This window comes from Chelonia mydas, chromosome 7 (genome assembly GCF_015237465.2).
Source record: "Chelonia mydas isolate rCheMyd1 chromosome 7, rCheMyd1.pri.v2, whole genome shotgun sequence".
Lineage (NCBI taxonomy): Eukaryota > Metazoa > Chordata > Testudines > Cheloniidae > Chelonia > Chelonia mydas.
Window position 1 is genome coordinate 8,752,898 of NC_057853.1, and position 14,931 is coordinate 8,767,828.

Sequence of the window (14,931 nt, forward strand, 5' to 3'; positions counted from 1 at the left end):
CAATCCCTGCAGGTGACCCTGCCACAGAATCACCACACTTCTGCCCCCCGGCACACCTTCTCTCCACAGGTATTAATAGATCACTAATATGTATGGAACAAAGAGGCATCCGTGCTTTCTTTTGGACTACAGTTACATATATGTATTCAGGAAGCTGGAAGCGGATTGCTTTTTGCAGCACGTTCACTTCTTTTGGATGTTGCAGCTGTTTTGTCCGTCAGTCTTTAATGTGAAGTGAAAATAATTTTTAATAAAACCAATTTTTTAAAAGAGACTAAAAAAGACTGCAAGACAGAGCAGGCAGCCAGTGAAATGTAACAGAATCTAAATGATGGCATATTTCATTAGGCTGCAGCTTTGCTTTTCCCCCCACTGCTGCAATGAAGTTTTAATGAATTTCAGGTTCGATATTATTCTCCCGCAGCTTGTGTTATAAGAACTGCTCTTCCAGATCAGTAGCAAAGCACTGATCTTCAAAGCTGAAAGCTCTACTCCTATCGCTGCCTATTCTCCATAAAAGAACTGATTGTAGGGGAATTTATAAACGTCACTTTTTTATGTGGCTGAAGGTGGGGTGTCTGCAGATAATGCCTGATTAGATTCCTGATGTATTTCCTGTTCATTTTCTGCTGTGCTTCACCTACATCTAAGGGCATTTCTGTTTAATAAGGACAGTACAGCAATTCTACAGTAGCCAAAAAGTGCATGCATATCTAATTATGTTAAGAAAAAAAGGGAATCAGTAATAAGCTGGAGTCTGTCTTTTAGTAACCACAGACACCTCTCAGCAAATCAAGAAGTTTCTTGGTGCCATCATCTGGTGGTAAGAGGTAATAAAATCTGTGTCAACAAAAAGAAAAGGAGTACTTGTGGCACCTTAGAGACTAACCAATTTAGTTGCTCAAATAAATTGGTTAGTCTCTAAGGTGCCACAAGTACTCCTTTTCTTTTTGCGAACACAGACTAACACGGCTGCTACTCTGAAATGTGTCAACAAAAGTGATCTGTTCCAGTACATAAAAAATTGCATTTATTTTGTGTTACGCATTTGTAAGAAGTAATACAATGTTAAGATCCTAGTAATATAGGAACAATAGGAAAAGTATCCCTGCTGTTTTTAAAAGGAAATCATCATGAGGCTTTGATATATTTGATCTCTTAGGAAGACCACAAATTATATGTGTTCATGTCCCTATTAAACTTACAGATGCTACATGTGAAGGAAGACTGATGCTTATATTTTACATGTATTGGCTTTCAATCTATTAGAGAACCTAGAAACAGGTTATTTTTGTCTGATTTGTCCAGGAGGATTCATGTTGAAGAGCAAGGAGATATACCCTGCTGAGACTTGGCAATTCTAGGAAGGTTAACATTCAGATGAGTTAGAACATACAGAGAATGCAGAAAATAGGTGTTAAAAATAAAATCCTGCATCGGTTTGAGACAATGTTCTAGAGAGGTGGAATTTCTGGACTGCAATGTTATTGCTAATTTTTCAACCAAGTGATTAAAAAAAAACAAAAAAACCAACTAGACCTAAATCACTCAGTAGGGGTTAATAAACTCATTTCCCCATGCTTAACAGACATAAATTGTCATAGTTTCAATTCAGCAAAGGCCACTAAAAATGGTCAATTAGAAGTAGTGTGGTTAGGTGGGACTAATTTATTTTTAATGTCATAGTAGCACATTTGAAGGCAATCAACAGAACTGACTGCAAAGAGACTGTTCATGAGCTAGCCATTAAATAGCAAGATTTAGGGTGTTTGCTTAGGGTTTTTTTAAATACAGGTTGCACACTTCTTTTGTGGGGAAAACAATACGAGCAGCTGTATTTCCCTGTCTCATACCTACAAATTCCATAAGACTAAATCTAACCCAAAGTTCTTAGGGGAAATTCTACTTTGAAATTCTATACGAAGAAATAACGTCAGACTGTGAAAGCAAGAGATAATTAGAAAGATTTTGTTATATACAATGAGAAACTAAACACTTAGCAATACAGCTGGAATACAGTGGCAACACTGAGAAAGTACTTACTAAAATTCCAGCATGACTAGGATTCCCGTTCTCTCAGTGCTGTAGCCGTGTAGCATTCTATACGGTAAGCACTAAGGACAGTATTTCAAGGCAGGATCTTAATTAAGCAACATCTGTGCAGGAGTTGGATGTGGCTTGGTTAACTGATCACTAGTGCAGCTGTGCTAGCCAGGACAGGGTTAAACACATCCATGCTGCGCGAGAGCATCTAGCTGAGTTGGCCAGCAGACCAGGAGTGTGTGCGCTCAGGGCCCAGTGATGGGTTAATTCGGCCCTCCCTAGCTGGAATGCTGTTTTGCAGTGTGGTCGCTCTTGCAGGAGTGAGGCTAGCTCCAGTGGAGTAACCTGAGCTAGCTGTTGCAGTGAAGACGAGCCCTTCGTCTCAGTTTTACTGGTATGAACAAGAGGTGGGTCAAAATTCCACCATGCTCACATGAGGTGTTTTTTAACAAAACAGTCCTGCAGAGCTGGGGCCTGATACTCCTTCCTGCAGTCAGGCAGGGCGTGTGTCACTCAGTTGAATTCACCCTGCCAGGCAAGAAGTCTCGGAAGGACAGGTGGGATTTTCAGGCCCTAGGACTCCATATTTTAAAGATGCAAAGACTCACATGTGTCATTTAGCAGGTCTCACCAAGTGATTCGATTACAATGTACAAGTTTGTACAATAAATAAGCCAAGGCTCATTCTAGGGCAGTACTGCTGCTTTGCTAGAAGATAAGCATGGGATGCTGTTCCAGCAGCACACACTACACTGTGTGATGTAACTGCTACAAATATTTTAAAAGAAAGTCCTACTTACAGTGTCCCACATGACAATGTTGACATCTGTGCTGAACGAATTGTTAATATGCTGAGTGATATAAAGATTGACAAAGTCACAGAAGTGATGGTACATATTAACACCTGGCAGGAGAAATAAAAGCTCTTTACTAATAAAGCAGGATACTACATTATTCATTCCCATTTTGTAAAAAATCATGTTTAGTATTCAGAGGCAAATTACTAAATACACTACCTGTTCCTGTGTATAGAAAGGTCTGGATTTTAAATTCGTTTTACTCTTTATGTGACTGAGAACTTATTATACTCCTTAGAGATGCAGCGCTTCAGTAGGGATGGAATCACATGAGAAAACTATGAAGTAACCATTCATTAAGAAAAAGCCAAGGAATAGGCAGGGCAGTCAAAAGCAGTATGAAATTAAACCACAAATTAAACTTCATTGAAGTTACACTTGCTATTGTGATTTTCTATTGTATACTAAAACTACTGCCACATTAAAGGTACTGCGATGTCAAGCTGCACATCGCAAATACTAATATTAGGACTTCAACAAAATGTTTTCAGGCTTTTTTTTAAATAAGTACAGTAAGCTTCACCTTGGGCTGTGGGATAAGACACTACTCTTGCGACATTATTCATTTAGCACCTGCTCCAAAGCCCGCTTCAAACAGACCCTGGAGTGCAGTGTTTTTACCCACTCCTATTTAAAAACAAAAGCCTAATCCATTTGTCTAAATACCGGACTAAGTATTCTCCCCTATTAATGTTAAATCTCTAAAATGAAGAACATTAAAGCTAAGATGAATAAATTGCAGAAATGCTAAAATACTCATGATGGAAGGACCTTCTTAAGATACTTCAGGCCTCTCATGAAGTTTGATATGGTGCAGGACAGCAATCACTAGGGCTCTCCCAGATTGAAGTAGATAAGATATTACATACTTTGCAGCTGATTTTCACATAGCTCAAAGCCTTAAAAGATTTCTTTAAAAGCTATTTTTTATACTTTTAAACTGACACACCTAAATAAAAAGTTATTTGCTTGGGGTCTTTTCTTGAAGTACATGACTTCCACCCACCACCCTATAACTGTTACATACCTATGTATGCAGAAGCTGCAATTACTGAAGTCATAGAGCCAGTAATAAATTATGTTTATTCCCATAATGTGCAAGTGAGATATGAAATCAGTCATCATGAGTCAAAGTTTAATGGAAGTGGTGTGAAACTTTTCTGGGTGTTTTTTTTAAGCGTCTATTAATAGTACAAAACTTGCACCTTGTCACAATCTCACAGATTTGGTTGAACTATGAAAAGGGAGTGAAAACAAAGTCTTATAATCTTACTCTAGTTCAAAGATCTATAAACACCACATACATGTTCAGAGTGAATTTCATACACACACACACCCTCCACCCTAAAAATGCAATGTAAATAGACAATACATTATCGCACTTCTGACACAGAAAAATAATATCGGTTACCTGCATCTAATTTCATGAAGTAAGTTGGCTTTTCAATAATAATGTCACATTTGCCATCTTCTATGGGTCTGAAGCTTAGTGGAGTATATGTCTGAAGTTCGGCAAACCTGAAATTATTCAATGATACGTAGTATGCTTTTAAGATAACGTGCCTGAATACAAGTACCTATTACACATTCAGAGTTTAGTGACAGTTCACCATGTAAATTTCATCTAATAATGCTGCCAAAGTTTGATAAGGTTTGACAATTAAAAATAATTTTTAATTGTAACTGAAGGGTTTTAGGTCATTAGCTTCAAAAGGTTAAAAATTCTGCCTTTGATTTCGGGAGCAAGCAGCATCTTTGATCTACAAATCAACCCAGCAGAGAACTGTGAAAAGTGTCTTTCCTTCCATCCATATTTCCAGGGTGCAGTTAATTTGAATACATTTCTGTCCCACTGGTTGATCTGCATTTAAAAGGCATTTCACTACAGACCTCAATGCTTTGGCGAGATAAACGCCTGCTGATTACGTCCGAAGCCAATTAGGAGAATTCATTTTGCTGGTAACCAACAGTCTGCATATTGACAGCAATCTTTTGAAAATGGATCAGAGGTTCAGATGGCACTGAGATTACTGATCACAGTGGGGACAATGAGGTTAAACATGGCCAGAGAGAGGAACCCAAAGGAACTCTAGCGAGGTCGAGAAAGAACAAATGGAAGCAGAAAAGGAATCCTTAGATCCTACTTGATGTCTCCTGCCCTAGAGATTAACCTGCAACTGTGGGTATGTCTACAATGCAATTAAGGTGGGAGGGTCCCAGAGCAACAAAGCCCAAGCCCCATGAGCCTGAGTCAGCTGGCATATGCCAGCCGCAGGTTTTTAATTGCAGTGCAGACAAACCCTATGCGACAGCAGCACTTCCAGTGGCAACAGAGCCAGGGATCCCACACTACCTCACTCCAGGATGGCGTGTCCTCACGAAACACTTCCCTGCAACCGTCCCCGAGCCTTGTAGATTGTTGCACCCAGCCCATAATGTCAAGCACAGAGTCCCTTTTGCAGGTACAGGAGTGTAAAGCACAGATATCAAGTAGGCCCCAATTCAGCAAAGCACTTATGCTCAAAGTTTAAGTCCTTGGCTGACCCAAATAATGGTGCTTTTCATCCGTAAATCTCAAACCATTGTACACAAAGAATGATCATTACTGCCTCATTCTACAGATGGGACAGCGGAGGTGCAGACAGGTTAAGTGACAGTACTCAGACACACAGCTAGGCTAAAGCAAGGCGAGTTCAGAAGCCAGGCTAAAGCAAGGCAAGTTCAGAAGCCAGGTTCCTGACTCCCAGCACTGTGCTCAGTCCATTATTACTTTTCACATTTTTGGTTTGTTTCAGAGACGGTTTCAAGCGGATCTCAAACAAAATGACAGTGCTGTTTTGGGTCAAGACGGGACAATATCCTTTTCTCTAACTAACTGTTGGATCAATAGTTACTCAAACTTAACACTGTGAGACATTTATAGTCTTTTGCCCACATCAGTGCAGCAGCAGCAGCAAATGTATGATCACATCAAGTTCTGCTACGCCTGTGTGAGTGTGGGATTCAATTTGTATTCACGTCTTATTTCCGAGAGTCAGCATTTCTCAGTATGAAATGCATTAGCACTAAATGCCTCACTGAGAACTGTTGATGCCAAAGAAAGGCAGGCAAAGAAAGAAGAGTAAAAACCAACTCTTAACTTGGAAACAGTGACAATTCCAAATCATACCAAGACTGCAGGGGACTCTTGCGCTGACCTTCAGCCATGAATGCTTGACTGTCAAAGTTACAACGGCCTCCGATTTCTCCTTTCTGGAGAAAGTCCTCCTTGAATCTGAGGCAAAGGAATAAAAACATATGAACATAAAATACCCGGCCCCAGCGCAGCTGTTCTAGAGGAGCCCAGCCCAAGACAGATCAGCACTGAGGTACGCTGCAGTTCTACATGGGTTCGCTTGCACAGCAGCCGGCTCAGGACAATGCAGTTAGGTGCTAGGTCAATTCAGCGAAGTACTTAAACATGAGCTTAAGTTTCAGCACAGGTAGCCCCCACTGACTTAAATAAGGCTACTCACGTGCTTAACGTTAAGCACGTACTTAAGCACCTTGCTGAACTGGGGCCTTCATTTCACTTTCTGAGCATTAGAGTCACCCACAAAAATCACTTAATATAAATTATTATCTATTTTCATATAGTACAAGAGGGTTGAAATTTACCAGGAAGTGATAGCACAGACTACAGAAAAAAAAAAAAACCTGGTGATTCCTCCAGCGCAGAATATCCTTCAGCCAATTAATACATTTCATAATATTAGAAGAATTCAGATGGCACAGTATCAAAATAGCATTCAAAACCAGCAATACTGTACTTGGATCATCAAAAGGGATATTTTTCAGCTACTAACATTAAATCTTTTAATAAGATTTAAATGTGTGCACTAGTTAAAGGGACATCAGTAACTTTTTTTTAAAAAAGTCGTGTATTCAGAGGGGAAATGTTTTCTATGATAACAAGTAACACCTAAGATTAACAGAAAAGATTCCCAATTTTTTTTAAAAAAGAAAAGAAGTACTTGTGGCACCTTAGAGACTAAAATTTATTTGAGCATAAGCTTTCGTGAGCTACAGCTCACTTCATTGGATGCTTCCGATGAAGTGAGCTGTAGCTCACGAAAGCTTATGCTCAAATAAATTGGTTAGTCTCTAAGGTGCCATAAGTCCTCCTTTTCTTTTTTGCGAATACAGACTAACACGGCTGCTACTCTGAAACCTGCCAAATTTTTTTAAACGTCTTTAATTTGTGCATGTAATGACACTGCCTATTCAGTTTCAGAATTTCCTCTTGTGCAATCAGTTAGCCCTCAATTCTGTAGTGAGTGCCATGTGGGTGGATCGCTGCACCCACATGGAGCTCAGTACAGGAGATGGACATTAGTTTTACCTGTTTGTGTAATTACAGTAACACAAACAGTTTACCAAGAAATGACTAGCAGGTGATAAAAGCATGTTACAGACATGAGCAGCATGTGTAATCTTGTTATATGCATGCCAGTAGGTGCTCTAAGGAACTGTTAAAAGCAATCTAGTGATCTGTTGGGTTCTAATGATTTATTAAAATACATATTAATCATAAATTAACCCTTCAAAAACTATTTATAAATGTAGCCTTACTAGTAAGTGTGACCAAGCACTTTATATAACAATAGAGGCAAGAAAGATATATTTATCTTTAAATAGGAAAATGTGATTGTGAACCCAAGAAATATGGATGCGGGCTCAGGGCAGGTGTAGCAACACACTATCTTGAACTCATTTTTTAAAATTTGTTTTGATTTCAAGTTAACTGCATCCCTTTAAAGTGATGTGCCCTCTAGACATGCTTCATTGGTTACATTGCTTTTGCCAATGGTCAAGTTTGTTACTTAAAAAAGGAGATCTACATATTCCCCAAAACCAAATTGCTCCTAAAAGAAAAAAAATCAGATGTGAGTGGTCCTACAGATTCTTTCCTTGAGAATATCAACGAGACTGGTGCTGCCGCCGTACATGGTAAATGCAACACGCCAAAACTCCCCTTCCTGAAATCTACCCGTGTGATTGATATTCAATGTCCAGATCCTGCAAAGACTTGCACTATTTTACAAGTCATCCCACTGACTTCAGTGGGGACTACTCACACCACATGTAAAGCACATGCTTTAGTCTCTGCAGGAGCAGGTCCCAAGTCTCCCCAGTAAGCTGTCTGGTTTGCACCAGTGTAAATGCGGGAAGAACCTAGCACAATTACTTTTTGGTTCTATAGGTTTTGAAACCCAGGTACCATGACGACGTATGCATTGAGATTTGTGAAATATGCATTCTGAAGTGTATTTTCCCTGGGGTTTCCTGGTATTGCTGGAACATAAGTGATTCAGAGACCTGTCATGGTTTCGCTTTATGGTTCTTAAATCAATGTACAAGTTTGTCGCTCTACAATGCTGGAGGTACTGTGAGCAGGCCAGAGATGAATCACCCTGTGCAAAAAGAACAAGTAGGGATTGATTAAAATAAAATACTACTAAAAGCATAAGAATGGCCACAGTGGGCCACACCAGTAGTCCATCTAGCCCAGTATCCTGTCTTCCGACAGTGGCTGGTGCCAGATGATTCAGAGGGAATGAACAGAACAGGGCAATTACGAGTGATCCATCACTATCCTCCAGTCCCAATTTCTGGCAGTCAGAGACTTAGGGACACACACAGCATGGAGATGTCCTTGACCCTCTTGACTAATAGCCATTAAGGGACCTATCCTCCATTAACTTAACTAGTTCTTTTTTGAACCCAGTTATACTTTTGGCCTTCACAACATCCCCTGGCAATGAGTTCCACAGGTTGACTGTGCATTGTGTGAAGAATTACTTCCTTTTTTTGGTTTGTTTTAAATGTGCTACCTATTAATTTCATCAAGTGACCTCTGGTTCTTGTGTTCTGTGAAGGGGCAAACAACACTTCCCCCACCCCATTCATGATTTTATAGACCTTTATCTTATCCCCGCCTTAGTCACCTCTTTTCCAAGCTGAACAGACCCAGTCTTTTTCACTCCATCATACGGAGGCTGTTCCATCCCCCAAATCATTTTTACTGCCCTGCTCTGTCCTTTTTCCAATTCTAAAAGATCTTTCTGAGATGGGGCGACCAGAATTGCACGCAGTATTCAGGTGTGGGTGTACCATGGGTTTATGTAGTGACATTATAAGATAAACAATGCAGTTTTTAAACATAAGTATATCAAAACACCTACCTTTGCTATAGGCTTGCAGTGGGTTTTCATTTCAGCCAACCTTTCTTTAACATAACCAAAGTCAGCTTGTTTCCAGAATATCTGCTGAGCTGTCTCAATGTCATTAGCCCTGATGCATGAAAAAAATTTAAGGACCTTCATTTAATACATTTTAGCTTTTTGAAGTGGCCCTTTATTTCAAAGAGCAGGAGGATGCCTGAGAAATTAGTTTTATTTATCCTCATCTTCTGTGAGATCTCAAAACTAGCCAGGCAAATTAGACTGGAAATAAGGTGACAGTAATTAGCCATTGGAACAATTTACCTAGGGTCATGGTGGATTCTCCATCACGGACAATCTTTAAATCAAGAATGGATGTTTTTCTAAAAGATATACTCAAGGAATTATTTGGGGGGATTTCTATGTGTTATGGTGATCACAACAGGGCCTTTGAGTCTATCTATTTATAAAAGCAGAGCTACGAAAAGCAATATTTATGCCTCTTGTAACCAGTGCAATGGAGAGTGGAAGCAATGCAACTGGTGGTTAAACGAAGGATATTTTATGTTTTTAATTCCTACAATAGACAATCTCAGACTAGACAGAACAAAAACAGGACAGTAAAAATGAGAGAGATACACAAAAAGGACACAAAGTAAATGGAAAGAATGTTAGTTATGATGGCACAAATCCTGCAAAACAACCCCACTGTATGGATCCAGCAGTGGGGCTATGAGGACAAACAACATCCTCAGGCCAAATTTCAACAGAAACCAAAACTGTAGGTTTTGTCCTTAGACTGTGCATCATAGAGACTGGGTGGAGAACATGGTCCATAACTGAAAATATCATTCCCCTAACCACAGAAGGAGTCTGACAACCATCTCATGAGGAGAGAAAGCCTACTCTATAAGCTGAAGTTATTAATACATAAACCAGAACAGAAGAGCCAGCCAGTGTATTGTTTTCATCTCCATTCAGTTTCAAAACAGGAAACATATCAACTGGATACAGGCAAAAACATCAAGTTCGCTTTTCTTTTTTTAAGCTATGAAAAAGGTACTTGAATTTAAGACTGTATTATAACAAACTAGCCCAGGGGTCAGCAACCTTTGGCATGCAGCCCATCATGGTAATCCACTGACAGGCCATGAGACATTTTGTTTACGCAGCTCCCATTGGCCAGGGATGGCGAACGTCGGCCACTGGGAGCTGCGGGAGGTGGGGGCACCTGCGGACAGTCAATGTAAACAAAATGTCTTGTGACCCGCCAGCGGATTACCGTGATGGACCACGTGCCAAAGGTTGCCGACCCCTGAACTAGCCAGTCTGCATAAATATCATGACATGAAATACTTCAAAGAACACTTTTTTTTCCTGAAAAAGTTCAATGTTATGCAGATCTCCATGAAGAGACTAGAGTAATGACAATATCCTCCTTTAGGCAGAGAACACTGCACTATGCCTTGAAACAACTAAGTTAACTCAATAGCCAACATAAACAACAGCGTCATATGTTAGGGACACCCTGCACTTCTATACATTTAAAATGGAAACTTACCATCCCGTTTCAACATAATCACACACCGGGTAACCAAACCTGTATTCTGGCTTGCAGGATCTCTCATAGCCCCAGCAGGATTTTAGATTCTTCAAGTATTTCTGTAACACAGGAGTTCCCCATTGTGAACTGTTGGCTTATTAGGTTATATTTCAGCAAATTTCAGCTGACTTCCAAATAACGGTTAGCTAATACCCTGTCTCTTTGAAATTAGTCTTCCATACAAAGCTTTCAATTTTACGTTTTCTCATACCACATTATCACAAGGAACTGCTTAGATTACCCGTTTATATCTTGGGCCCCAGTCTTACACACACACACACTTTTATACACAAGTATTATTCCCATGGACTTCAATAGGACTATATTCATGAGTTGGACACGTATATAGTGCTTGTAAGATTAGAGCCTTAGCACTTAAAATTTCAATACACCTGACAAGTCTGGAGGTGACAAGCAGACTATACCAGCCTGATAGGAAGTCTAGAAAATTTCTAATAACTGTATTTAGTATACAGAGCTTCTTTCACATGTCTGAATGTGCTGTTCAGTGTCAACAAGCCTGTTTCTTTTGGCTACATGGTAATTGTTTTTTATGGGGATTTCTAGGAGGGGAACGATTTGGGGTGGGGGTGAGTACTTAGGTTCCCAACCACCCCTCCTTTTTCCCAGGGGCAAAAAGGGATTCCACCTTTACATTGGGTTTGTACCCCCTCTTCTGTGGCTTGTGCTCATTGGACATGTGGGCTTGCTCAAGAGGCAGCCAGAGTGGCTATTTCTAATACAGTTTTTAAAGATTTATCCCACATGCTGCTCCTTACATCTTTCGTTCATATACTCAAGGAATGTTCCTGAGCAAAGAGACCAAGCAGTTAGTCATAATCCTCAGCCCCCTTCCCTTTCACTCATTTTGTCACTAAGTCACACATCTTATAAGCATATTCACGATGACTCATGCCAGCACTCTTTTTTTTTTTTTTAAAAAAGGAGGACTTGTGGCACCTTCGCGACTAACAAATTTATTTGAGCATAAGCTTTCATGAGCTACAGCTCCACTGAATGCATCCGATGAAGTGAGCTGTAGCTCACAAAAGCTTATGCTCAAATAAATTTGTTAGTCGCGAAGGTGCCACAAGTCCTCCTTTTCTTTTTGCGGATACAGACTAACACGGCTGCTACTCTGAAATCACTCTTTTTAAGATTTCTAAATTTCAAACTATACATTTCTGGAGCAATCTGAAATGTTTGTAAAACAGCTTTCTTAAATTCAAAATATTTCAAAAGCTTCCTGAATTGGCATTTCATTAAATAGATTTAAAGCTTTACCATACAGTTTTGTAATCAGTGTAGAGACTTTCTCGTCCTGAGGAATATATGACCCTCACGTAGCTTTTGAAAAGTGGGGACGTATTCCTCAATGCAGTCTCACAGGACACAACTGCAGGACATGACTTGTCCAAGCTAAGGGTTCCTTGAGCGGAGAGAGATGTTGGTAACTCTGGGATCTTTCCATGTTTTTCTATCAGGTCCCAATTATTTTTCCTCTCCTTCTCCTTTTTCTTCAGCCTCTTTGTCTTTAGGCTCCCTGGCTCTTTTATGAGCTTCAGTTTCTTGTAGTCTCAGTTCCATGGCTCGCCTGTGGGCAGCTTCCAGTGCAGAAGCTAGTTCTTTCAGTCTCATTTCTGCCTGCCATTTCTGGTATTTGCATTCTTGCTCCCTTTCTTTTGCCTCCAATCTGGCTAATTGTAGATTCACAGTTGTTTCAGTGATGCTCATTTTTATGCTTTACTGTTTCTATTTCAATTACCCGAAATAAGCAAACAGAAAATAACAAACTAACTTTCTTTGACTGTTCCCAGCCATACCTGAGACTCATTTAAAATTGCTATACCAATGTTTAATGTGTAAACCTCATTTGAAATAACGAGCTATGCACACACCCTCCTTGCCGTGCCACTGTGACATACCTAGGGTACAATCTGGACTGATAAACAGCTGTGTCACCTCTGCTCTCTAAGCTAAGGTGCCTTTTATACTGCACCACTGTGAGAGCTACCACTCCTGGTCTCACACGTAGCCTCCAGCCTCTAAGTTACTCCCAGTTATACTGTCTGAGCGCTGCAGCCAGCCACTCTTGAATTACACTGCAGAGCAACACCAGCAAACTCCCAGTCCCAGACTTTCCCCAGAAACATACATCTTGTACTGCCCAGCTCTCTCCTGGGTAACACAAGCTCATATACAGTCCATCATCTTATTAACAGAAAATGATATGGACAAATCCTGTTATCCCAAATGGAGTTTCCCCAAACACTTCAATTCAAACACACTGGTTTAGATAAAAACAAGTTTATTAACTACAGAAGGATAGACTTTAAGTGAACATAAGTAATGAGCCATAAAAGTCAGAATTAGTTACAAGGAAAATAAAAGTAAAATGTAACTAACACTTAACTAGAATGAATTCAGAGTCAGGTCTCTCTCACCCCATGTTTCAGCAGTCCTACTGGCTGAACTTCTTTCAGACAGGATCCCTCCCCCCCAACCCAAATCTGTTTCCTTTGATCTTCAGGTGTCATGGATTCCCCAGGCAGAAAGAAAGGGAGGAATGATTTGGGGCATCTGCCCTCCCCTTCACATATTTCTTTCCCTTCTTCTTCCCAGCTGAAGAGGTTCAGGAGAGACACAAAGTCTGAGGATGGGAAACCCTAAGCTGTTTCTTTTTAAGACCGCCTATGTCCCTTTTCTTGACAATGAATAGCCACTTAAGCAGGTGAGGCTCGTTTGACCTTGCTGACATCTGGCTGAGGTGTCAGCTTGTCTTTTTGTCTCTGAGAAACTGGTCTGGCTGCTTCCCAGACTTGGAATATGTCTTAGTAACACTATACAGCGGAATCGCATAACTTTACATACAATGTTGCCACACACATTTTATCAGGACAATATTGACCAGCGAGTTATGAGTTTTCAAATGATACTTCACAAGACATACTTGTACAAAGATTATAAGAATAGCGTGCAAGGGGTGAATACAGGGGTACAGACCATCACAGTAATTAACAAAAAAAACTCTTTATAGATCAAATCCTATTCTTTTTCCCCCCATTCTTGTGACAGCATGGAAGTCAGCAAAGAGCACTGCTTAGTAGTTTTAAGGAAGAGCCGTTCTAACCCCAGAGATGACCAACCCATTGGCAAGCAGACCAACTTAGTACCATCTTTAACTTCTATGATTCTAAGAATAAGCAACCCCAAAATTACATTTGAGTAAACATAGAAATACCTACTTTATATGGGCAATGAGAGTCCTGCTTACAGACTGTAGCAATATGCCGATTGTTGTGCAGAAAGTATGGAATATGCTCTTCTGGTACATTGATACTTTTGTAGCTATATAATGGCACTTCTGGAATGTTTTTGATTTCAGTAAGATTTTCATCTTGGGCATTAGCCAGGATTTCTTGAAGCAGCACTCCAAACGCAAGCAACATTAGCATGGCAGCCAACTAGTCCTGCAGTTAAAGTGGAGAAACAGTAATATAACATATCTATTGGTCAATATTCTGTCAAATAAATACACTTTAAGTATTTTGTCTTGGACCATGCAGCTTTTTCCTAGGCAGGGCAAACTTGCACTGAGATTAATTTGTACCGTCTCTGGATTGTCTGAAAAATGAATCATTAGTCATGAAAGCTTATTAAGCATTGCCAACTCAAATTCAATGTGAAATGGGTGTGTTGCCTTTCACCAAGTCCCAAGGAATCCTGAGTGTTCAAATCAGGAAACTATATATAGACTATATTGTATCTGGACTGTAGGAAGAACTTGTTTTACAAAACGGCCTACATTTTTTAAGATTATAAATAATAAACTTTTAAAAAAATAGGGATGTTGGAAAGTACAAATTGTTTCCTTGCACAAAGTGGGAACGCATCAGCTAGTTGAATGGCAATATATACAACCTCAATATGGCATCTAAGTTTCTGAATGCTCAGCATGGTTATGTTTTATTAACACTGCACATTTGTTTTTTTCAAGGAGTATATTATAACAATGTAATACACGTATATCCAGTCTTCAAATCAAGAGTGGATGCATTTCTAGAAGATACACTTCAATGGTCAAATAAGTTATTAGGCTCAAAACAGGAGTAATTGGAGGAAATCCTGTGGCCTGTACTATACAGAAGGTCAGACTAGATGATATAATGGTCCCTTTTGGTTTTAAAATAAATGTATCTGTAAACCACTAAAGTTATCTGAATCA

At 39.8% G+C, this 14,931-nt stretch overlaps 1 protein-coding gene across 11 annotated transcripts in view; it reads right to left on the reverse strand.

The window, feature by feature from the left end:
- EOGT (EGF domain specific O-linked N-acetylglucosamine transferase) overlaps window positions 1-14,931 on the reverse strand; it is a 35,498-nt gene that overhangs the window by 17,967 nt on the left and 2,600 nt on the right. For all 11 annotated transcript variants that reach the window (XR_005226076.2, XM_037903677.2, XM_037903680.2 and 8 more), the window contains exons 2-8: window positions 13,952-14,176; window positions 10,665-10,765; window positions 9,125-9,233; window positions 8,259-8,353; window positions 6,070-6,174; window positions 4,312-4,418; window positions 2,844-2,947 (exon numbers count right to left, since the gene is read on the reverse strand). Coding sequence is in view for 10 of the 11 variants with exons in the window: in XM_037903677.2 (XP_037759605.1) it covers window positions 2,844-2,947; window positions 4,312-4,418; window positions 6,070-6,174; window positions 8,259-8,353; window positions 9,125-9,233; window positions 10,665-10,765; window positions 13,952-14,161 (831 nt within the window). In the remaining variant the exon portion in view is untranslated. The remainder of the gene's footprint in view (window positions 1-2,843; window positions 2,948-4,311; window positions 4,419-6,069; window positions 6,175-8,258; window positions 8,354-9,124; window positions 9,234-10,664; window positions 10,766-13,951; window positions 14,177-14,931) is intronic.